Genomic DNA, 26,151 nt, shown 5'->3' with positions numbered 1-26,151 from the left:
ATTTGTTGCCTGTTTCAAAAGGCTTCTTCTGATCTTTGACAGGGTATAATTGCTGGTAGCAACAAGTGAGAATGTTGAGGGTAGGTTACCAGAAATTAAATGGAAACAATGTATGTGTTGATGTGCTTTTTAAGCAGTAAAATCAGATGGACATATTTTAATAAAAGTGAAAATGGAATCCAGACAAAGTAAATCTAGACACGATCCAGACATGAAACGCATATGAATGCAAGGTCTAAACAACCCCATAAAAATAACTGTCATTATACCAGCAGGATTCCTGATCATTTTTGTTTAGTATACAAGTGTGTGTGTGTGTGTGTGTATATATATATATATATATATACATATATATACACACACAAACGTTTACTGGGGTTAATATGCAAATTGCAGATGTTTTGTTTCCTGAATGATGCTGAACTGTTCTTGTGAAAGATGAATCATTAATAAATGCAACCATAATGTCAAAGAGAGGTGATCCTTTTTTGGCAGTTGATTGGCTTGTATTGTAATGCAAGTCTGGCGTCTTTTATCTTGATAGGTGAAACCAGTGCCTCAAAACCGTATCAACGTTTCAGCCAGATTCCTCGAGCCAATCAAAGAGCCATGTACAATATTGTGAGTATTTATTATTCGTGTAGAATTCTCAAGCTTGTTCATGTAATACAAGAGCTCAACACACATGTGCTACTTTCAAGACAAAGTCACTGAGATTATCTCAAAATTAAGTTTCTTTAGGGGGATTAAATGTGGGTTTATTATTATGCATATTTCTTTAGTTGGTCATTGAGATGTGATGGGTATGTGTGTCTGCATTAGTTAATATTTGCAGTGAATGGAGGCGTCACTACTGGAAGAAAATTGTGGCTGATGGTCACTATATCATGTCTCTATGATAAAATTGTAGGCGCTTAGATCTTCATTCTAGTGAATGTTTTTGAAGATGTACCAATTGAATTGTATTTTTTTTTCTCTGTGCTTTTTTCTTTGTGTCAGTGTTGTAGCGAATGGAGACGTGTTGAATCCAGCAGTGAGATTTCTGCTTCCACACCGTATTCTGGGTCAGTTTGAGCGGATCCTGGAGATAATCACTGAGAAGATGGGGCTGAGGATTCTGGGAGGAGTGCGCAGGTATGATGGTACTTTTAGCTACTGCACATTCTTCTTTGTATATATAAATATACATAAATATCCAGAAATATTCATTAAATGGTTCCCACAGAAAAAGGTATCAATATGTTACAGTCAGCTGTAAATTACACTTTTTGCTTTTTGTAGCATCTTTGACATGATTATCTATATGTATTCTGTAGAATCTGTCATTTTCACATATAATACACGAAAAAGAAAACAAATTTGGAAGAGAGAGGGTCCATTTCATTAGTATGTATGTCTGCACTTACTCTGTTTTCACTGTGTGATTTGTCTTTGTCCACTGAGCGAATTGTATTTATTTATTTATTTATTTATTTATTTTCTCAGTCTATGTACATTTGATGGTATCTCTGTAACGGATGGAAAGGATTTGGAAAGTGGCCAGTTTTACGTTGCGGTGGGCAGAGATAAGTTTAAGAGGCTCCCCTACGCTGACCTACTATTCACTAAACCCATGGGCATGAGGAGAGTTGTCAGGTGAGATGAACCTGAGATAAACCTGAAGAAATATGCAGAATTTTGGATATAATGTATTCTGTTTTGTACCAGAAAACTTATGATAGACCAAAGAACATATCTTAATCATTTCTTTTGCACTTCTGAAAAAAATCTGATTTTAAATTTTCAGATCAAAAGCAGCATCCCTACCCCCAATATATGGATTTAGAAGACAAAATGGAGATGTAAGTTTGCCATAATGCAGCATAAGCACAAAACTGACAAACAATATTATTGTTTAATATTGACATTTAGACTATAGGACACTTCTCTGTATATAGCCGACACACTGAACACTGAACCTTAACCTGAAAATAAGTAGCATGTACATTTTTCAATTTCAGTGGGGTTTTTTTGTTTGTTTTATAAATGATTGGAAAAAAATATTAGACAAGATTTTTATCAAGGTAGCTTGAACTTTTCTGTGTTTCTCAGCCTGAGAAAGACAAAAAATGGTGATCTTTAGAAACTAGTCACTACCATCAACTTTTAAACATGTGACAAGCAGTACAATAGTTCCATGCAACTACCAGATTCCAAACATGAGAGATAACCACAGAACTATTTCAGAATGTTTTTTTTTTTTTTTTGCTGCTTTAGCATGCAGTAGAGTTTCTAAAAGCACATTTGTTATCTCTTTATGCACCCTGAAATCCTATGGGGAGTTATTTTTGTGCTGTACCTTTAACTTTAAATACATGCACAAGAAAATAGAAAAAAGAAATTTGTTTGCCCTTTAACACTAGCAATGTAGCAATATGGTAAATTGATTCAGTGTAGATCTATCATTGGGAGTGGTTATATTAATTTAATTTGTCATTATCCTAAAACTGTCCTTTGTATTAATATCATTAATGCTAACACAATTCAGAAACAATGCATATTTACCCAATGAGCAGATGTCTCACAGCTTAAAGAGAAACATTTTGTCTCACTATCAGCTGGGAAACCACCTCAGTAAGTCAACAGCAGGTTGTGGTGACTCTGGGGAGTCGAAGACCAGTCCACCAGCCCATAGCACCAAGCAGCCAATTGCCTCTTTGGTGCGAGAAATCTCCCAGGCCAGGCTTATGACTCTTCGGAAAAAACGCAGCGGACTGATGATGTCCCTGAGTGGCCAGGAGAATGGTAAGATGTTGTGTATTAGTGACTTAAGCATTAGCTGAGCTGGTTTAGTTTAACAAGGAGAGTCCCTCTAATGTAATTTCTTAAGAAGTTTATGGACTCATAAGTACAGGATAAAGTGTCTTGTCTATTTCCTCACATTATCACAGATAGCCTGGAAGTAGACTTCTTTTATTATGTGACAAGTGCAACTTTCCATAACAGTAAACGCTGTTCATTAACAGCTTTTAATACATTACCATGAGGACAGTTGGAACACAACTCCAAACTACTGAGGGATGTCCAGTTTCAGCCAGTTACAGACGGTTATTCACTCCAGAATTATTACTTAACAGGCAGAGCCAAGAAGTGTCTATTTCTACCATTTAATATGTTTATAATGTGATCTAACAAAGCCAAAACAAAGATCTTTTATTTAGTTTCTCAAAAATAGGAAGAACAAGAAAATGCACGAATAAGAATATGTAAAATATCAGTCACTTCATCATTAACCAAATCAATAATATGCACACAATCTGAATTGCACTTTGAAAAACTTGTGCTTGCTCAGAAAATAATCACATTAATACTCGAAAAGATGTCTAATGCATCTTTTATATAGTGATAGAAAGCACAGTAGCACAAAAAACTCTGATTATAAACACTTATACATTTTTCTGTGGACAGTGTGGACATGCACATGCTATAACGCCTCAGGGGACAGTCTCTGAATGTCTCACTGATGAAGTGATGAATTGATGAAGCATTTGGTATGGTAGAGATAAACTGCCAGGTCAGGTTGTTGATGTAGTCCTTAATTAGCTGCAGATGTATTATTTTCTCTGTGCTGTTCTGTTGGAGTGCCTTTCGCCCAATGACAGCTGGGATAGGCTACAGCACCCCCCGCGACCCAGAAGGAGAAGCGGCTTAGAAAGTGTGTGTGGGTGTGTGTGTGTGTTCTGCTGGAGTCACATCCAACTCTGCTCAAGATGATCTAGAACAAATTGGAGATAATGGAGTCTAGCTGTATTTATATTCACTGACTTTTTAAATTTATTTTTATTAGAAATCTCCTTGTACTTCCCCCTTTTGCTAGTGTACAATTAGAGACTGTATATCTCTAAATGCTCATATCTAGATGTACATTTTCTGTTTGCTATCCTCTAGTCCTTCATTAACAGTATGTTTTCTAGATTCTTAATCTAGCATTAATGTGTAAAAAAAAAACACACCAACTCTCCCCTCTAAAGGCACATCTATACTCCCTTTACATATGAAAAAGAGGTAACACTTTACAGTACTGTTTCATAGTTAGTTAATAAATAACTAATCAGGAACTAAGCAGGAATGAATGAGTACTGCTGCATTTACACTTAAATAACTACTCTTAGCTATCAAGGACTATAAGTTAACTACTCAGTAGGTAATAATGAACTAATGATAGTTATGTAGTTTACCATTAATTAAGCAATAACTACTGAGTCTCATAGAGAATTACTTGACTATGGTTTCTTAGAATAACTGCTCATCAATTACTGATCAATTAAACATTAACTGCTCAGTAGTTGAGTCTGACAAGGTTCCTGCTAAACTATTAACTGTAGTTTATTCCAAAACTTCTAACAGTAGTGGAATACACTACACAGTGTGCAGTCTCTACAATAAAATGGATTATACCCTCCATTTCTATTCACAGATACAGGTATCCTCAGACAAGGCGGGGGCATCATCCCACACTGTAATGATTGGTGTCCCTCATGTGTTTATTCTGATCAGAAACCTTAAAATGCTAATGCACATCTTTGTATTTGGCAGTGTGAACCAATTTGCACATCAGCCTACAAATGGGACAATTGCTAAAATGCTTCAGTATTCAGTAGACTCATCTTTAGAAAAGAAAACTGTTCTTTTCTACAGGAGCACATGTGCCAGTGTTTCTTCTGAACAGTAGTTCTCCTTTAATGTCCTTTTGAGGGTAGAGTCAGTTGAAAGGAGGGCTCACAAAAATATCAGTGTCCTGCCTTCGAACTGACTTGGTTCTACATATTACCAAATGATTATGTAATTACTGTCTGTTAGATAATTTTGATGTTCTTCATTAGGAGTTAATGATGATCAGGAACAGTATTATAAAGTGAAACACAGTAACTCACTATTAATGAAGTCGGAGTTATTCTATGAGACCATAGTTACTAAGTAATTTTCTAAGAGACTCAGTACTTGGTGTTTAGTTAATAGTGACCTACCCTAATCATAGTTCATTATTACCTACTGAATAGTTAATTAGTAGTCCTTCGTAGTTAAGAGTATTTACTTAAGCATTAATGCAGAAATTCTTATTTGTTCCTGCTTAGTTCCTGATTAGTCACTTATTAACTATGAAACAGCATTGTAAAGTATTCCCGAAAAAGAATAAGTCCATTTCAAATGTAACCATCACTGTCTGCATACTTACAAGTACCTTTACATTGGCATGGATGTTAAGCACTAGATGGCAGTCCAGAGTAAAAAGTTTCTGACAACAACAAACTTGGTGACGGTGGAGGAGGTCGGAGGAGGTCATAGTAATGTATTAACTAGACTGGTTGTCTATGAGACCATTAAATACTTTCTGACTTTATGTGGATGGAGAATAGTTTTCACTTATATATACCAATGAGAGAAATTTGCGTTGTCTCCCATGAACTATTGGCTACATTGCCCCAACAGCTTCTGGTGGTACTGCTCCATTTCATCCATTTTCGTAAGCTTTCAGAGAACATGCACAAATACGGACAAAATTAACACAGAGTATGGACAGAAGGCTCTGTCCATATCCGTATCTGTATTTAACACTGAACATGAAGGAGCCTTTACCAGTGCCACAAACACTACTCTGTCAGTGAGTGTGTTTACATACACTTAATAATCCAATCATAATACGATCGAATAATGTGATTATTCAAGTGGTCATGTAGACAGCATACTCTAATTTCTCAGATCAGATTAACGCATAGGAATTTGATAAAGAGAGCTGGATTTTAGCCCAGTAATTGGCTTTTTCAGCACGTATATACCCTTACTCTGATTTCATTCATTTTTCTCAGTCTGTGGAAAGTGGCAAACAGTGTTTAACACAGAATCCGTGAGATGGCAACAAAACACTTTGGAGTAAGACTGAAGCCAGATATATGCTGGACAACATGAAGAATGTGAATATTCTTCATCTTCTAGATTATATATATTATTTTTTTCCATTTATGTAAATGCACTGAATGAGTTATTGACAATCTGATTTTCTGCAGTTATCAGATTAAGTACATATGAACACATTAAGTACACTGTCACTGCTGTGTTGAGAATTGTGACAACAGATGGGCTAGCGTCTGTAACTGTACACCTTATAAGTGGCCAGGGAATTGAAGTACGGTGGGGGTTTTTAATAAAGTGTGCAGTGAATATGTAGATGGCGAAGTGGAATGATGGATTTTGTATTTATCACAAGCTGAAATTAGGCAACAGTATATTTTTAGCCTTGATTCATGTACGTACAGACAATAGAAATCTTTTCACCTACATGGTCTCATAGTGTATGTTTTAACTCCGTGGACACTGAAATAATGCCAAGATTGACATCACTATGTATAGAGCATCACATTTGACAAGTACATTGGCATCCTTCTCTCTCTCTCTCTCTCTCTCTCTCTCTCTCTCTCTCTCTCTCTCTCCACCCCCTCTCATTTTTTATTTAATTGAATCTCTCGCCCACCAAACCCATGATGTAATTCATGTGTGTTTCTATAACTCATTCTGACCTCAGGATGGCGCTGTTGCTTTGTGCTTTTTTGGACTTGGCAGTGTCACTGGGTGCATGGTGGTAAGAAGAGCATTACATCATCCTTAACCTTTCTCTCATCATCATCATCATCATCCCCACCACCACCACGCTTCCTTAGACACACCCCCTTCACACACACACACTCGCACATGCTGTCGCAGTCTGAGGTGTGAGATCCCATATCTCCTCTCTGACATGACATTTAGGAAATCACACAGTGGAACACACTGAGTGTTCCAGTAACAGCGCAGCCTTTAGTTGTTTTTTGAAGACTTATTACTCATATACAGCTAAGCTGTGATAAAACGTAAGGGGTTGTTCATGTCCTTGAATGCTGCTACACAACAAAAGCATCTTAGAAAAAGTGGTGTGTGTGTGTGTGTGTGTGTGTGTGTGCATGCGTGCGTGCCTTCATTAACACCTAGAGTGGCTGATGGGACTCTATTAAATCTCCATGGCAATGAAGTAAACACTTCTTAACGTGTGCTGCTCCTCCAGCCTCTAACAATTCCCAAACTGCACACTGCCATCTGTACACGACTTCTAGAGGGAGCTTGTGGCTGCCCCGCAGAATTCAACACACCTTCATGTGCACACACTTCATGCAGGCATGTGGATGCTAGATTAGATTTACAATTTCTGTTGTTTCTGTTCTGAAACATGTCTTCAGTTAGAAAATTCAAGATGTGACAGTTATTTATAAAAAGAAACAACAGAAACTGCAGACATACTCCGTTGCCTGTGCGATGTGCGTGTATAAAACATGCAGTTATGTTATGGCATAACACTTGTAGCCAGTGGCACAAACTGAACATCAGACAAGTTCAGTCATAAGTTAGGATGTAAAGTCTATCCTAAACGATATGTTGAGAGTAGTAAGCTTAAAACTAATGATATAAAGAATTTAAGTGGCATCACAGACAAGCAAGTTGTGTCGTAACTGGTGATGCATAAAGTGATCAAATCATTGTTGCACAGAATGACGCAGAGGTCGCCAACTTTCTGCAGAGTCAATCGCTACAGACCTCCAAACTTCATGTGGCCTTCAGATTAGCTCAAGAACAGTGTAGAGAGCTTCATGGAATGGGTTCCCATGGCTGAGCAGCTGCATCCAAGCCTTACATCACCAAGTGCAATGGAAAGCGTCAAATGCAGTGGTGTAAAGCGCCACCACAGGACTCTAGAGCAGTGGAGACGTGTTCTCTGGGGTGACGAATCACGCGTCTCCATATGGCAATCCAATGGACGAGTCTGGGTTTGGCGATTGCCAAGAGAACGGTACTTGTCTGACTGCATTAAGGTAAGATAAGATAAGATAAGATAAGATAAGATAAGATAATCCTTTATTAGTCCCACAGCGGGGAAATTCACAGTATTACAGCAGCAGCAGAGTAACAGGAGTAAGGCACTCAGTAATAGAAATGGGAAACAGTATAAACCTTATCAACATTATAAATAATAAAAATTAAAGCTAAATCTCTAGACTATTTACAACAAAATAAGGATAATAATAAAATAAAATAAAATAAGAGTTGCATAGAAATCTGTATTGCACTTAGCATATTGCACAATGAAAAATTCACATTCACAAAGTTCACATTCTGAATGTAAGTGTATATTGTATTGTATGTGGTCTACTGGGAGCAGTGCTGGTTGTACAGTCTCACAGCAGCAGGAAGGAAGGACCTGCGATAGCGCTCCTTCACACACTTGGGGTGAAGGAGCCGGTCACTAAAGGAACTGCCCAGTGCTACCAGAGTCTCACGCATGGGGTGGGAGTCGTTCTCCAGCATGGATGCTAGCTTGTTCAGCATCCTCCTTTCTCCCACCGCCTGCACTGGGTCTAGAGGAGTCCCTAGGACCAAGCTGGCCCTCCGGATCAGTTTGTCCAGTTTCTTCCTGTCTGCAGTGGAGATGCTGCCGCCCCAGCAGACCACTCCATAGAGGATGGCTGATGCCACCACTGTGTCGAAAAAGGTCCTCAGGAGTGGCCCCTGCACTCCAAATGACCTCAGTCTCCTGAGCAGGTAGAGTCTGCTCTGTCCCTTCCTGTAAAGTGCAGCTGTGTTGTATGACCAGTCCAGTTTACAGTTAAGGTGCACACCCAGGTACTTATAAGAGTCCACTCTTTCAATCAATCAAGAGTCAATCTTTCAATTGTGTCAAGTGTAAAGTTTGGTGGAGGGGGGATTATGGTGTGGGGTTGTTTTTCAGGAGTTGGGCTCTGCCCCTTAGTTCCAGCGAAGGGAACTCTTAATGCTTCAGCAGACCAAGAGATTTTGGACAATTTCATGCTCCCAACTTTGTGGGAACAGTTTGGGGACGGCCCCTTCCTGTTCCAACATGACTTTGCACCAGTGTACAAAGCAAGGTCCATAAAGACATGGATGAGCGAATTTGGTGTGGCTGGCCTGCACAGATTCCTGACCTCAACCTGATAGAACACCTTTGGGATGAATTAGAGCGGAGACTGTGAGCCAGGCCTTCTCATCCAACATCACTGTCTGACCTCACAAATGCGCTTCTGGAAGAATGGTCGAAAATTCCCATAAACACACTCCTACACCTTGTGGAACGCATTCTCAGAAAAGTTGAAGCTACTATAGCTACAAAGGGTGGGCCAACATCATATTAAACCCTATGGATTAAGAACGGGAAGTCACTCAAATTCATGTACGTGTGAAGGCAGACGAGTGAATACTTTTGGAAATATAGTGTAGATTAAGTGGCTGTCAAAAAATAAAAGATCAGTGGAGAAGGTTAAATTTAATCTTAACTTTTAACTGTTTTAAAAATAATTTTAACTCTTACCTGTTTCTCACCAGTATTTTCCTTCACACTGTGACAGCATTGAGGCTTTTGCTGGAAGATATAATCGCTGGATTGAAAAAAAGTTTGTGAAGTCTCAGGGGTCTGTTTTGTTGTGGCACTGTTTTGACACTCGCTTGTCTATTGTCATGCTGGTCTGCTGCTTGGGGTTCAAGGTATTCAAACTGGGATTGTTTTTCAACTAATTTAATAAAAGTACGGCAATGGACCAAGCAAAAAATTGACTTTTTCTCATCCTTCGAATCCAAACAGCCATGTGAACATTTGTTTATGATGTAACTATTAATGAGTAGTTATACCTTATGGCTATGTTAAAACTGTTTAAACATTTAAATGTTAGTAGCTCCTAAACTCAAATATTAGGGGAGTTATGCTCAAAGTAGGCTTTTGCAACGGGTGTGTCTGTAGTCTAAAGTAGCTGCTGCGCAGTCTGGTGATAGATTATTCACATTTACATGCAGCCTAATAATCCGTTAATAATCCGCCTAATAGCTCAATTGGAATAGAATATGTCCACGTATACACCTCAATCAGAATAGACTAGTCCGATTGAAGCCATTACGAATGCAATTTCTATGTATTGTATATGTCATTTCTATGGATAATGGTGTAAATAGTTTATTAAATAGAAGACTAATGGCTCGTATGTCTCTTAACATAATGTCTAATATAATATGTTAGACATTAACACTCTTAACATAATATTTTAAAGCAAGTAAAAACACAAGTGCACCAACTACAAACTCATGTCACTCTGATTGGACCTCACAGTGTCATGGTAATGTGTACACTAAGTGGTCCTCTGCACATGCGCATAATTTTAGATATGGCTACTTTGTAGTGCACATGTAAATGAAGATTTTCCATCAGATTGTTGAGTAGAATAAGCAGATGAACACCTCAGTGTTCATTTATAATGGGAATTTATTCAATCAGATTGGCAAAAGTCTTTGCATGTAAACACAGCAAGTAAAGTTTTGTTTATTTGTATAGTTTGCTGTGTCATACTGCGTCATACACCACTGCACTGCAAACTCATAAATTATTGATCTAACTGATATATTTCACTCCTAACTCTGTTAAAGTTGTTTATTCTTTGTCATCACATAAATATGCATAATATATGTTGGTGTTTGTTGGGAGGTTTCTACTGCAGTCGTGTTCTACTTCACACACATTTTTTTTTCAATTTGTGAATTAATTAGTGTGTGTGTGTGTGTGTGTGTGTGTGTATGTATGTATGTATGTATATATATATATATATATATATATATATATATATATATACATATATATATATATACATATACATTTTTTTTGTCTCCACAATTTAATCACACTGTATCACCAAGACAAGGGAGTCAGCAGTGAGATCTCACACTTAAAGCAGCATATGCTTGCATGTTAATAGAAATCATTTGCAGAGGAAATAGCGCTGTTAAGGCAAGTGTGTAACAGATGGCAAAAGTGTTAAATGAATGTAGGGCAAATTCACCCAATCGCATCAGATAATGAAGCCAGAGAGAGCGAGGGGGGAAATGAAGTAAAAGTGTTGTGTGTGAGTGATTGAGAGACAGCGAGAGCGAGAGAGAGAGAAAGACGGAAGGAAGGAGCAAGAAAGAGAGATCAGGAGGAAATTGGTATGGCACTGTCTGAGTCTGGTAATGGCAGGAAAAGATGAGAGAACTGTCTGGAGGCCACTGACAGCTTTAACACACTATTTTTTCCCCTTTCTTTTCTTGGTTCTCTTGTAATAGTGTGATAATGTTCAAATAAGCCATTAAGGACTTGCTACCTCTACCCTCACTGTACTGATCAGAACCTGTGTGTATCTAAGAAGAGAGCAAGAGAGTTTGTCATTCTTCAAAGAAACTGGCCACAGACAAGTGGTGCAGCCAGACTTTCTAATAAGATCATGGAAAAAGGGATGGGACTGATACGATGGTGGTGGTGAAACCAGAGGATAAAGAGGACGAGAGCTAGAGAACCCTTTGTTGTTTTTTAAGTCTTGGTCATGACCGTTCTGTTGATTCAGGGGACAGTTATAAGTGTTTGTGGTCAACATGATTCAAGTCTCTGCCTTTCTTCCTGCCCCCTTTCCACTCAGTTACACTGTAGGCTATGTTGGATTAACTACCACAGCCAGGGATCAAACCTGTTTCTGCCACATCAGAAATGAAAGTTCTACCAGCGTGTGTATGAACAAAGATGAATGTAGGCGATTGCCACTAGCCTGAGTGTTGCCCTTCACAGCTTTCCATGCTAGTTAGCTCCAGCCAGTTTACAGGTTGTGAGATCCAAATGATTAGGTTACATGACCAGTGCTGGGGAACCTTTCTGTGTTCTTTCAGTATTTGAGTCTACAAGAGGTTGCTTAGCTTGTAGCAATGACTATAAAGGCTATTTGCTGCACAGTTATGTATTAGCTTTCTGCTTTGTAAATTCTATGTAAAATTCAAGATTAATCATGTATCCATTTTTCATAGAATTTGAAGATGCTATTTACATATTACAGTCAGAAAAATAGGGTTACTAGGAATAAAAATTGTTACATTAATGTACAATGAAGTTAAGCATGTTTTCCCTTCTTAGATAAAGTTACCAATTCACATATCCTAGGGCTCTATGTGCAGTTTCTGTTGTGGCCACCATATTTGAGACTGAATTTCTGGCTTCGCTGCTCTGCATGAATGTAACTCATGGTGAAAGATGGCTAAAATGGCTAAAAAATCATTACCTCAATAAAGTCAACAAAATGGGCTGCAATCCATATAGTTTCCTCAGAATTCCTGGTCTCACTTAAACTGTTGGAAAGCTACTAAATCTGTGTTTTCCTGGCATTTAAATTGGTCTCATACACAACCCCTCTCCCTATTCTAAAGAGTCTCTCAAAACATTTAAAAGCATAGAAGCCTACCGGCTCTTCACATCAGGGTGGGTAAAGGATAAAGAGGAGAAGAAAACTCTTTGTCATCATAGGAAGGGTAAGGTGACATCAGCTAAATAACACAGATGTGAACAATGCTAGCTTTAAGATAACTTTTGCTAATGATATCAGTCAAGAGATAAACAGTTGTCCCTCTTACGGAGCAGCAAACAGCCGGGTATAACTTTACTCCTCTGTTGCTGGAGATTTAAATGATGTTTGAATGGAGAAACATAAACGTCAAATATAAGACTGAATGCCGTGGATCATTTCAACAGATGTGATTTGCTAGTGCAGTTAGTGCAGAGTCCTCAACTCCAGTCCTGCAACCCCGGCACTGCATACATTTGGTTTTCCTTGATAAAATAGCTCTTATAATTATTAGCTAATTAATCCCTTCTTGAGCTGAATGAGGTGTGTACAGCAGAGAAAAACACTAAATTATACAGTGCAGGAGCTCCAAGCCTGGAGTTTAAAAACACTGAATTAAAGGTCTGTGTAGTCTGTCATCATTCTCAGCTTCTGTCGGGTTTTGCAGGTGAATCATTAACAGAGCACAGCAAATTGATAGTGTCACTCCTTGATTCAGTCCTCAAAATGGCAGCGACTATACATTGTGCAATTCCAAAAAAGTTAGGACACTAATTCAAATGCAAAAAAATCAAAATTTTTTTATCTTGTCAGTTTCTTTTTTCTTTTGTAAATGTATACTCATTCTAAAATTGATGCTTACAACACATCAGACTAAAAACATGGTGAAATGTTCAAAAAACCTCATAAGGAGGTGATGTAATCATACTTGGAAAAGCCTAGGCCTTTATGACCAACGATGGGTCAAGGCTTGCCAAAAATACATTCCTTAACCAACAATTGCAATGATGTTAGATATTTCACCATTTACAGTGTATAAAATCATAAAAAGAGTGAGGAAATCCAGAGAAAAGCCAGAAACCACAACTGAATGCCCATGACCTTCGATCCTTCAGATAGCACTGCAATAAAAGCTAGCATCCTTCTGTGATAGACATCACTGCATGGGCTTGGAAATACTGTGACAAAGCACTGTTCATTACATCAAATACAAGTTTAGATCGCACTACGCACAGTGGAAGCCATACATCAACATTCAGAAATGCTGCCGAGTTCTCATGGCTTGAACTCATGTGTAATGGATGATGCATAGAGGAAATGGGAACTATGGTCTGACAAGTCAACTTTTTGTATTTTTCATAATGGGCCAAAGAAAAAAAGGCTAGTGTAAAGCTCAAAAGCCGGGATCTCTCATGGTATGGGGGATATTAGTGGATGCATGTTTTAATAGCATGGCTATGCAGTCAGAGAGTGTGGCCGCTAAACTGCTTGGTTCCAATCAAAAACATGTGGTGTTATTAAAACTTGTGTAACAGAAAAATAGCAACAAAAAAAAAATCAGCTTTTAGAACTGGACCATTTGGTGTCTTTAGTTCCCAAACATTTATTAAGGGCTATTAAAAGGAAAGGTGATATAAAGGTGATAATGAAGCAGTAGACATGCTCCGAATGAGCGTATATTTACAAAAAACAATCTAGTTAATAAGATAAAACATACTGCTTCAATTTAATACAGATCAAGCAGAATTTATTAATCACTTTTCTGTTTTTATTAACATTTCACATACATTCGCAGCTTTTTTGGAATTGGCTTTGGATAAAGTATGTACATACAGTAAAACAATATAGTACTGTATGGGATAGTACTGTGGTCCAGCTGAACTGCCCTTTCTGGAATCCTCTGTGTCAGATTTGAGGTGACCGGGCCAAGCAGACAGCTCATTAAACACTTGCTGTAAGGTCATGTAGAGCTATTCCGAATCAGTGTGGCCACCTGCGTTCCAACTACACTCCTGCCGCTAGCCTGCTAACCCCACACCAGCATCTGACAGGCCTCATTCCTCACTGCCCATGGCTTGACACGGAGAGGCAAAGTCTCTGCCCAGAGTCAACACAGAGGACGAACAGAACATTTAAAAAGAATACTTCAGTCAAAGGTGCTCATAATGCTAACAATGGATGAAAGCAAGCCAGTTAGCATTATGGAAATATGAGGAGGCCTGAAAAGTTTAGACAGCTTTTGTTTAATAGTTGCAATAATTAAATTTAAGAAATCATAGATGTAAAAGAAGTTTACAAGGAAGGTTAAACAGATCATACATTAAAAAGGTCATACAGAGGAAATGTGAGTGTGTAGAAGAGTAGAAGCTGTTCTTGGAAGCTGCTTTGATACAATTCCTGTTGGGAAAATGTACCACACAAATATAATTGGATTCAATTGAACTCACTTGGTCTTTTTGTCGATTATATATGTCAAATGGACACTACATGTCTTTCAAAGTCTTAATGTAGCTATGCTGCTCACATTGCTCAACATTTATTGCTTGTTAACTTCAGTAGAGGTGCTTACACTACAAGATTTATCACTGAAACCATGCTATGTTGGGATTTGTCACCAAACTGGGGAAGTTTGTTGCAAATGTCTAAAAGTTATCAGCAACTAGAAAATGGGGACTAAAATATTGTAGTGCCCACTCCACTCGGTTTTTTTGTCCAGATAATGCTGTTGCAGACAAAACAAATTTTGAAAATTCTTTTATCATGAGTTAAATTCAGTGGGCTTTTGAACGTTTAGTCACGTTTAGAACACATTTGGAATGCTCAAGAACAGGAAATTCACAGAATGTGCTGAATGTGCAGGAATGTCAACATGGACCAGAATCTCAGGAAAGATTCCAACAACCCAGAATTAATATAGTACTCATAATAACATGTTTGGTGAGTGTAGAGTGTCTTGCTGTGAAATGGCAGAACTAACGACCACATAACAGAGGAAAAATGAGACTGTTATCCTTTTTAAGACTAGACTTCTTTTCTCTGGGGATGAAAGGCTTTAATCTCTTTCTCTTTGCTGTTAAATACATGTTTTCTGGGTTAAACATTTGCTGAGGGTTTTTTTTTTGGCTGCATGGCTTTATTTCTCTGCAAAAAAAAGGAAAGAGTTGTCATATCTATAATCTGTCCTGCAGTTGTCAGATCTGCAGTTATCAAATTATAGTCTGAAGTCTGTCGATTTGGCAAATTTTGCCGTTATTTGAAGCATCTGGTGCAGTGTGGCATGCAATAAACATATAAGACTGCTGTTTTCACAAAGTCTACTGCTGACTTTAATTGTTGGGGCTGTGACCAATCCTAAAGTTTTTGCTTCCAAAACAAATCAAAAGTTTGCTTACTATGATGATTCTAAGGTCATGTGACTGTACAGGGGCCCTACAAAATATTTTCTTCTTGTTTTTGGTAAAAACTAAACATTCAGAGAGCCTTTGTATTGCCCAGCCCCATTTTACATTAAAATGCTTGGTCCAAACGTAGTATGAAAGGTACTCACTAGCAGTGAATTGCGAACGAAGAGAGCAGTGACATGTCTCGGCTTCCTAAAGAAAAATCTGGCTAACAAAATCCCTGGCAACAACCCTGAGTCTGGCGGCTGAGGACAGGGAAAAATGTCTCACCTTTTTTTTTTTGGTAACTTCTATTACAAAGCTTATGCAGTCCATCTACACATTTTGTATTTACATTTACAGCATTTAGCAGACACAGAGTGACTTACAAGAAGTGCTTTGTCTGTCTAGAGAAAGTATCTTTACTACCAGTAAAGTTACCAGTAGATTAGAGAGAAAGCTAGTCCTGAGCTCAGATACTGCTAGAAACAAAAAAAGTCACTGTTGATACCCAGAAAAAAGGAACAGAGAACAGTGCAATACAAGAAGACACAATAAATAAATGCAGTATTTGACCATAGGTGTATTTGAAAGGCTAGTAAAGATGATTCTGGTTGACCAGACTTGTCCTCTGTGGCTATACAACACTTTTTAAAGGTGGGACTGTAAAGACGCTCCAGCTATATTCAAGAACACAACCAATCATTCCTAACCCCCACAGGCAGCAGAAGGGAAAGCTCCCACTGTTTACACACAGTGCTAGATGGGGTATTTATGGATTATTTTAATAAGGCTACAGCCTCCCTAGGCTCTGCGCCATTCAACAGCTCTTGCATAAAGCTACAAACAGAACGACTTCCTGTCGGAAATAATGGCTTTTTGAGTTGCGCCTCTCAGACGGAGGAGACGTCTGCTGGGAAGTGCCATTTCTGACTGAACATTTCTGCTGTGTTTTATGTTTTTGAGAAGATCTACTTGTATGCATGTATATTTTTTACAACAGGGGAACAGTAATGAAACCGCTGGGAAGCAATTACTGTGTCTGCTCGACTTCGTCTTTGCATGGAGATGTGTGGCTCTGATATGGAAGTGCATGAATATGAGAATGTGTAAATGTGATCAGAATCAAAATGTCATCGCTGCACCTGACACTGAAAGACAAGTCCAAACAGGGAAGAATGTTGTACAGGTGACATCAGAGCCTAGACTGATTTATACGTCTTTGTCTTCTATATAAATATATACCGTCCTTTATTTATGAGTCTCCTAAAATGAAATTATAAACATGGAAAATGTGAAGTAATAATTGCAACTGAATCCCAAGATGGGAGAAAATGTGTTATTTTCACACCACAAATATTAATCAGTATTCTTTAACTTCTTACGATTTGTGTGCAGGAGAACAAATGGCAGTGAGAGGTATGGGCTTTAAACCCCGTAAAGTCATAATTTAAGCAATAGAACAGGAGGGAATGTGTTATCACAAAATAACATCATGGCTGTGATTAGGTCGCAGACACAAGTTGAAGGCTATAACACATGCCAAGTGTTCTATTGCTTTTATACAGCAGTTAAATAATTAAAGTAAGAAATAAATTGGGCCATGAACGTGTCATTTAATATGTTTAATTGTTTGCAATTCCTTCTGCCAAATTACAGTTCCTTAACAAGCAGCTTGTTGCGATGTTAGAATAATGAATTCCGTTCACTGGCTGAACCGCCAGCAGTCCATTCTTCAGTTCCTTACACAGATGACACATTTAACTTGTTTCACACTTGTTTTTTCCTTGTCTGCTGTTTTCTTCTATTTTTTATTATTTTTTTATTCTTTTTATATTCTCAGGGCAATTACCTTACATCTTGGTTCATTATATGATTAATACTTTCATTGCATTAATTCCTGTCTTACTTTGGCTTGAGCGTCTCCTACAGCTGTCAAAGTCGGTGCTTAGCAGTAGTATCTCAGTGGAGTGATACAGTGTTTGTGGAAAAAAAAAACGTGCTGTTACAGAAATAACAGCACGGTTAGAAAGCCTCTCAACCAATCAGCTTGCGTGGCCAGAACTAACTGTTGTGTAACATACAGTATATTGTTGGGACTTCTCTACTACAGTTTCCTTCACTATGTTGGAAAACATGGAACAAGGCAGTAATTGATTTAAAGTGCTTTTGAGGTTTGAATTGATATAAAATATTGCTTTTGTTCCTCTTAACGAAAACTTTGCTGCTTTATTGTTTCATTGTTTCACTTATTTTTTTAGATTGAAAAGCAAACACATCTTTGTCAAATTTGGACACTTGCAGATTAAGAGAACAGATCATTTTACATTTATTTCTCCAAATCCAGTAAGTTTTCTTGAAAGGATCAGCAAAGCGCTTCATTTTAAAGAGTCACCAGATGTATGCTGGAGTAGGACAATAAAGCCTTGTCCAAAAGACCTGTACACCGAGTACTTAGTCCACACTTACAGTCTTTCTAGGACTTCAGAATATCAGAATTCCATAAGCTGCCATGGAACACAGGAAAACATTCAATCTTGTTTACTCATAAAAGTGATTTTACTGTGATTGTAACTAGATTACTTAGTAGATACTATACTGATAAGCTATAGATGACACACTTATAAACAAGGGGCTTTGTAGTCTCTGGCATCAATGTACTACTTAGGTAAGGTTCTTTTAATAGTATTTCTAATTTTCAGTCTAATCTGTAGATTTACATCTGTAGCATATAGTTGATTGCCACAATTTTTTACTCTGGAAAATGAGTCCCATCGCTGAAATAATCAATTATACAGATTTAATTTATGCACACATTTGAATGAAGAATTAATGAAAATATTATAATAAAAATATATTGTTGCTGTCCAAAGAAAACCATCATCGCCATTTCTCTATTTTTTGTTTTCCACATCATTTCTACACACCAGCTGTCCTTTGTGCAAAAATTTCATGATGCATGGACCAATAGAAATGCTCTAAAATCACTTAGAACAAAACCTTTTTACACTGAATTACATTAAAAGGTAAGAGTGTTTTTTCCTTCTGTAAAGTTACTATTTTGGTAATACTTGTTTTTCATTGGACAGCAACAATATGTTTACTGACAGAATTTAGCAACTGTCCTGTGGCATCTTTCATAAATGTGTTTTGAGTCAAAGGTTAAACTCTGCAAAACGACTGAAGTTTGCTGTAGTGTGCTATAGAAATGGTTTCCAAGAGTCAATTAAATAGAGCCCGTCTTTAAAATTACTGAAAGAAATGAGAAACATTCTTTTCAAACTGTTTCACTCAAAAACAAGGACACAGTTTTCAAATGTTCATATGTACTGAATTTTTCACAACAAATCACAATGATCAGCCACTCTTGTTTACTTGAATATGAAGTGTACTTGATGCAGACAAAGACGTCAGACATCTCCTCTGGAACACCCATTACTACCGCAAACAGTGGCCTGACATCTATTATCTGCTCCTGTTTTGTTCACATAATGCAATTGAGAAAGCAAGAAATCCCTCTATCGCTTGCCAAAGTCATTGTTGATTAAATATGTTGGCAATGAAAGGGTTTCTATTCACTGTGGGGGACTTTTTTCCTCTTTCTCTATTTGCAAGGGCATTGGAAGGCATTCATCCTCTACCCTTGGGTAAATCAATGTTGTTGTTGTTTCTTTTTTTTCTTTTTTTTTTATTGAAAGTGAAGGTTCAAGAATTACAATGTCTTCATGAAATTAAACAATTTACAAAACTGCAAGAATAATTTAGATGACATTTACAGAGTGCTTGTCTGAATGGGGTAACAATGCACTGCCCTGTTCATTAAAGTTGTCATCTTTTAAAACTCATCCTACTTGATAAGACATTGCTTACCTCAATATGGCCCTCACAGTTGTCATGATTTACACATTCAGAAACTGAAGTGCAGTCATTAAGTACTGTAGTGCATTGTCTATGCTGAGATTCTTGTCTGGTTCATAAAAATACATATATACACTATGAGATCTTTATCTTTACGCTATTACCCTATTTAGAATAATAGTAGGGATGCACAATGATATCAGGATCATATCAGTATCTGCAGATAATTGCTTAAAAAATTAGTAGCATCAGACAGATATTTCAATAGATGTTTCAAACTGATATAAGAGGATGCATTTACTGTACTCAAAAGGAGTAGAATGTTTAGCCAATGCTGGGCTACTGGGTTAAAATGTCTGTATTTTATTCATTTTCTGCATGTGTAACCTTGTAGAAATAAATGTTATATTTCTCTAATTTAAAAAAAAAAAAAAAGGTCGTAGCCCCAATGTGTCCATTTTTAATAGATGTATCCGTATCAGCACTTATGTATATGAAAAATATCTGATATTAGCATTGACCCATTTCCATGTTGGTGCATCCCTAAATCATAGTGAAGACATCAACACTGTGCACGGCCTTCTACCCACATTACATCATAAGCCATGACTGGCTTTGAAGCCCAGCCCACATCTTGACACAAAGCAGTTTAACCATTTCTGACACGTACAGATGCTATGCTAAAAGGGGACAGTGGCTCTTCAGGAGAAAATCAAAATCATTCCAACCCCCTTGTGTCAGAGAACGCACAGAAATAGGAGGGCAATCAGCAAGCATCCTTGTTCCTCAGGCACTCTTCCTTGCTCTTGATTTGTTCTAGCCAAACGGAGGCCTCCTATAGGAGCCCTGTTGCCGACTAATAGTTAAGCGGAGAAGGCAACTATCTTACTGCACCTAGCAACTGATTCGTCCTCTTGGTTCTAACCTGTGGCTCTTTTTTTAATTACATAAAAGAGCAAAAATGTCTAGAAATACATTGAACAATCCAGTGTTCTTACAACAGTTACATGATGAGAAATATTAGATATTGACTACATTTACGGTTCTTTGATCTGCCAAGATATCGTTTTTTGTTTTGTGTAAAGTATGTCTTACTGTCATATTAACCATGTTCCCTACCTCATGTCTTATATCTTGTACATGTCTTACATGAAAAGTCCATGTGCCTCAGCTTTATCATTAGGAGTCTGGACCCACATTCCTGTAAAGCTGTGCTGTGCTATATGGACAAAATTTAATTTGTTTGAATCTCATTTAACTTGTGTCATCGGTTTACTCCAGTACAATTCACCAACTACATCATCTACATCTTTACTTCTTTACTTATGTTTTACAGAAAGCACACAAAGCTGCTGGTTCAGAGTAGGAGCGCTGTGCTATTGCTGTAAGAATACACGACAAGACTCATTGTTTTGCTTTTTGCTCTTGATCACTCATCCAGAAACTGAGGTATAATGGCACACTTTTACATTCATATCTTTCTTCTTTGGAAAGAGTAACAGCCTTTTTTTCGACTGACAAACACAACTAGAGCTTCACAGTGCTCTATTTGCTTTCTTCTTTTATTATCTGCTGACAACGTTGCAAATTTGCTATTGCTGTTTTGTTTATCCGGACTTGTCATTGTCCCCCATGTTTATCTGCACTGAGTTGAACTTGAACTATTTTGTTTTTTGCATTCGTGAATGTCATTTAGATGGTGAGCTTAACCAGCCACTGAATTCTTACTGAACATCTTGCTTGGTACATAATGACTTTTGCATGTAAATCAGCCTAAGTCTGGCAGCACAGACAGCCAATGCCTTTGAAAATGGAGGCTGAGAAAACAGACGGAGATCGTCTTCAGTTGGCGTCTGAAGAGATCCAACCCCTCCTTCCCCAAGCTTTAATGAAAGCGAGCTTTAAAATGTTGCGTTTAATGTGATTTAGCATTTTTATGAGGCGAGCCCTGCGCTCGATCACATTAAAATGTTTATAGTCGCATTAGCTGCCCTGCTTACAGTCAGTGCTGTGGACTACTGTTAATAAATGTGCATGATTTCCATAAAATATTCAAAGAAGCCCATCATCGCTTCAGCATTTCATCTCCAGCCCCCAACTTCAATCAGTTTTGCATTCGAAATGCATTAAGCATCTGCCCAAAAAATGCTATAATCCACATGGCAATGTTTTTCTATCTGCTAGTGAGGCAATGGAGAATGTATAGAAGGTCCTTTCATTCCGCTGCTTAATTATTAAGAGTATATTGAATTCTCACACATAATGTGGATTTATAACTCATTAAGTATTTAAAACACTCATGTAATTTTCTTGTTTACTAGACCATACAATGGTGCCTATATAAATCTTAAGAAAATAATTACGCAACAGCGCTGCAGACTGAATGGTCATTTTAACAGCCCCGCTTTAATTGGTGCCATTATTATTCACATATTCAATGAGAGACCTAATTTGCATGGCTTTTTAATAAAAGTGTGTATAATCAGGTTTCAGCAGACATAGCCTTGTTCTTCATACACGTCATTGTCACTGTATAGTTGTCAGAATTAATTTTCCAATTGATGCAATTACTGGATATTTCTCACTGTTAATGCCTGAAGTACAGAGTGTTGTTTTTCATCTATCTCTGAGGAATCATTAGAAGTTCAAAGAAGGTCCAGAATCTCACCCCAACCCTGCCAAAAGAGAGGAGAATGAATATTGTTGTTGATAGCTTTAACATCTTGTCACAGTAGCCATAAAAGGCCATTTTCCCCTCTTTTGGAAGTCTTTCCTGCAATGAATTGTATGCAAAATATTTTAATGAAAGTGTGCATGACTTACAAACACCAACTGGATTTCTGCCTTCACAGGTGAGGAAGCAATTCATTATTTATGAAAGTGTTTCTACTGTGTTTAAATGTTTTTTTATTGGTAGTCATGCATTATTTTTGGAGAAAGCTGTAATCGTGCTATCAGTTTTGCTTTCGCACTGCCGTCTTTGTGGAGAGATATACAAAGTTTTTACAAAGTTGTGTTCTCACCCCTCCTCTTTCTGCTGTCATTGCTCGCTAGCAGCTCAAGATGCGCAATATTCCACACACAGAGAGCCAAATCACTGTCATCGATGCCTCGGGGTCAGGAGCCTGGCACAGTTATATTATTTAAAAATATCATAGTTGATTTCCATTCCGCTGGCTGAGTGGCCACTGCTGGGAGTAGTGAGGGAGCTGCAAATTCCTTATCATACTTCATGCATGCAAACTGACTTCTGAATACCACATTGATGTAAAGAATGTATGGAGTTTCAACTTAAAGTGGGCTGCCAAAGCAATGTCAGTTTTATTAAGCAAAAGTAGCCACTGAGTCTATATAAGGTATTTCTTGAATGGGGGTGATTTTCATTAATTAAAATGCTTTTACTTTTAATCTTTTTGCTTTGTAATCCTTTAAGTGAAGGGCAGCATTCATACGGCTACATGACATGTAAGCCTTTCATGACAGACAGACATAAACCTTCATACACTTATCAGTCATCATAAAGTGTCAGTCATCATAAAGGTTGCTTTTACCAGTATTAATGTTCACCTCAGTAAGTGTTGTGACATGTAATGCTTGTTGAAATAAGACCTTAAAAATGTCTATGTATGTTTGTCAGTTGTCCAGAAAGGCTTATTTAGGAGTTGTGTCGCCTTATGACAGCTTCCATAGGAAAGACAAAGCAAAAAAGAAATTTCACTGTATGGTTGGGTTATTGTGGAGGTGAAATTTCCCCATTGTAGGACTAATAAGGGTCTCTTAATCTTAATAAACTAAAGACAGGAACAAACTGAGAGCCTGTTTACTTTGCATTGACATGTATTTTGTGTCCAGACTGTATCTGCGGATATTTAGCCAGATATTCTTTTCGCTGTTATGATATGAGTGGGCAAGCAGCTTGGGCACTCTCATCAGCCTGCAGGCTCTTCAGCCTTGTGTGTCCTCTAGCTTTTGTTTCCTTATTTATCCTCTCACCTGCTAGTCAGTGCTCAGTTAGATAAGGTTATGTAAAGTTACAAGGTGTTGATATGACTAAAACCAAAATGTATTTCAGACTTAAGTAAGATGCAATTAAAAATCAACGAAATCATCTCTGATAAACAGATGTAAGACATCAGAACAGTATCACTTGTCTTATGTCATGACAGAACATAGTTTTAATATCCTCCAGGGGGTGTCAGTGTTGTACCATCTTGTGCACTACAGCTGTTTCTTATTTTCTTCACTTTTGACCTTCAGATGATGCAGAGCTGAAAGCAGAAGGGGAGGATGAGGAGAGTGGAGACAAAGAGTTGGGAGGAGAACCTTCAGCAGTTGAGGAGGTTTGAGACATATCTGAGCATAACACACGCTGTAAGAGTGGTTACTGAGAAAAACAGCTCTTTAACTGCTTGAACTCATTGAAATCATTACTGATTTCATAATACCCAAAATAATTGTTCTAATACAGGTTAAAACTTTAAATGTAAGGCAGGCTCTGCACTAATATTGGCTCAGCTTTAACAATGAATCCTTTAAATTAATGACCAGCAGTAACACAATTATGTTGTAATTTTGGGTTAATTATTTCTCTGTCATAGCTCACTGAAACAAGAGGAGGGGTTGGTTCAAAGTGCATAGTTTCAATCAATACCACACTTGTGTGTGAAAAACATGTGATATTCAGTGAATAAGAACGTAAGTACTGTCCTGTGAAAATGTCAGACACCACCTTTCATTTATTTAATTTCCAGTCAAAACCTCCATTAAGTATGATATTTGTTTTAAGATAATATTCCAACGAGATATTCACATTACATACGATAATCAACTTAAGGACGTTACAGCATAAGAAAGAGGAATTTCACCATTAGATAAACAGCACTTAAAGCTTTCATCTTGGAGAGAGAGGAGAAAATCAAGCTCCACTCTTACTCGAGGTCTGAAACTATCTACAGGAGCTTATGTCCATGCTGCCACTGTGAGAAGACAACTCACCACTATGAGTCCGAGAGGATGTGCAACTGTAAAGGAGCCCTTACTGAGAAAAGCACAGAGGCAAAAAAGGATAAGATTTACAAATTAAACGAAGAAGCTGCTGGTGTTCTCAGAACAATGGACTGTCAATGTCTAGATTGTGTGGGATTACTTGGATCATGAGAAGCAGACCAAGCCACCAACTTCTACAACCCCAATTCCAATGAAGCTGGGACGTTGTGTAAAACATGAATAAAAGCATAACAAGATGATTTGCAAATCCTTTTCAACCTGTATTCAATTGAATACACTACAAAGACAAGATATTTAATGTTCAAACGAATAAACTTTATTGTTTTTTGCAAATATTCACTCATTTTGAATTTGATGCCTGCAACACGTTCCAAAGAAGTTGGGACAGGGGCGTGTTTACCACTGTGTTACATCACCTTTCCTTTTAACAACACTCAGTAAGCGTTTGGGAACTGAGGACACTAATTGTTGAAGCTTTGTAGGTGGAATTCTTTCCCATTCTTGCTTGATGTACAACTTCAGTTGCTCAACAGTCCGGAGTCTCCGTTGTCATATTTTGCACTTCATAATGCGCCACACATTTTCAATGGGGGACAGGTCTGGACTGCAGGCAGGCCAGTCTAGTACCCGCACTCTTTTACTACGAAGCCACGCTGTTGAAACACGTACAGAATGTGGCTTGGCGTTGTCTTGCTGAAATAAGCAGGACGTCCCTGAAAAAGACGTTGCTTGGATGGCAGCATATGTTGCTCCAAAACCTGTATGTGCCATGGGCACTAACACACCCCCACACCATCAGACATACTGGCTTTTGAACTCTGTGCTGATAACAATCCGGACAGTCCTTTTCCTCTTTGGCCCGGAGGACACGACGTCCATGATTTCCAAAAACAATATGAAATGTGGACTCGTCAGACCACAGGACACTTTTCCACTTTGCGTCAGTCCATCTCAGATGAGCTCGGGCTTTATTATCTTGCATTAAATATCTTGTCTTTATAGTGTATTCAGTTGAATATAGATTGAAAAAGATTTGCAAATCATCGTATTCTGTTTTTATTTATGTTTTACACAACATCCCAACTTCATTGGAATTGGGGTTGTAAGACTGAGCTGATCTTTGTTGTTGTTTTTTTTTAGAGGCTATAATAAAATGATGAACATTACGAAGACATATATTATATATATATATATAATAAAAGAAAGATGGTCTCTGACTTTTGCACAGTACTGTAATTAATTAAAACGGTTAAAGGAGAGATGGAAAAAAATCACAAATATGTTTATATTTATATGGACTGAATTCACGCCTTGCCTCAAGACACTTCCAAGATATCTGAGACAGTTTGGCCTAGTACGTTACCTTTATACCCTTGAAAGCAGCCTGAAACTCAGGACAGATACTTGAAGTTAGTCATTAAGCGAGTAAATATTTGTACAAGTCTGAAGGAAAATAACTGCAAATTTTACATAGAGTTTCCTGAGCCAAGCACAAAACTCATTCACAGGAAAAGGCTGAGGCCGAAGATGAGAGTCCAGAGTCAGAGGAGACTGCCCAACCTGCAGAAGAACCCACGGGAGAGGGTGAGGAAGAGACTGAAACGGAGGAGAAGATGGAAGGGGACGGAGAGGGGGAAGAAATAGCACAGAATGATGAAAAGACGGCAGAGGCTGAAGAGGCAGAACAAGTGGAGGGAGAGGAG

General features: G+C 37.9%; 1 protein-coding gene across 1 annotated transcript in view; it reads left to right on the top strand.

Annotated features, from left to right (window-relative positions):
• Positions 1-26,151, top strand: part of LOC108434878 (doublecortin domain-containing protein 2) — a gene marked incomplete at its 3' end in the record, with an annotated part of 31,823 nt that extends 5,672 nt beyond the window's left edge. The window contains exons 3-9 of the mRNA XM_017710311.2: positions 545-621; positions 1,000-1,134; positions 1,486-1,635; positions 1,787-1,841; positions 2,598-2,784; positions 23,699-23,781; positions 25,957-26,151. Of these exons, the coding sequence (XP_017565800.2) occupies positions 545-621; positions 1,000-1,134; positions 1,486-1,635; positions 1,787-1,841; positions 2,598-2,784; positions 23,699-23,781; positions 25,957-26,151 (882 nt within the window). The remainder of the gene's footprint in view (positions 1-544; positions 622-999; positions 1,135-1,485; positions 1,636-1,786; positions 1,842-2,597; positions 2,785-23,698; positions 23,782-25,956) is intronic.

Source organism: Pygocentrus nattereri, chromosome 3 (assembly GCF_015220715.1).
Source record: "Pygocentrus nattereri isolate fPygNat1 chromosome 3, fPygNat1.pri, whole genome shotgun sequence".
NCBI lineage: Eukaryota > Metazoa > Chordata > Actinopteri > Characiformes > Serrasalmidae > Pygocentrus > Pygocentrus nattereri.
The sequence above is the reverse complement of the archived record's forward strand: the minus strand, read 5'-3'. Positions and strand labels throughout refer to the sequence as shown.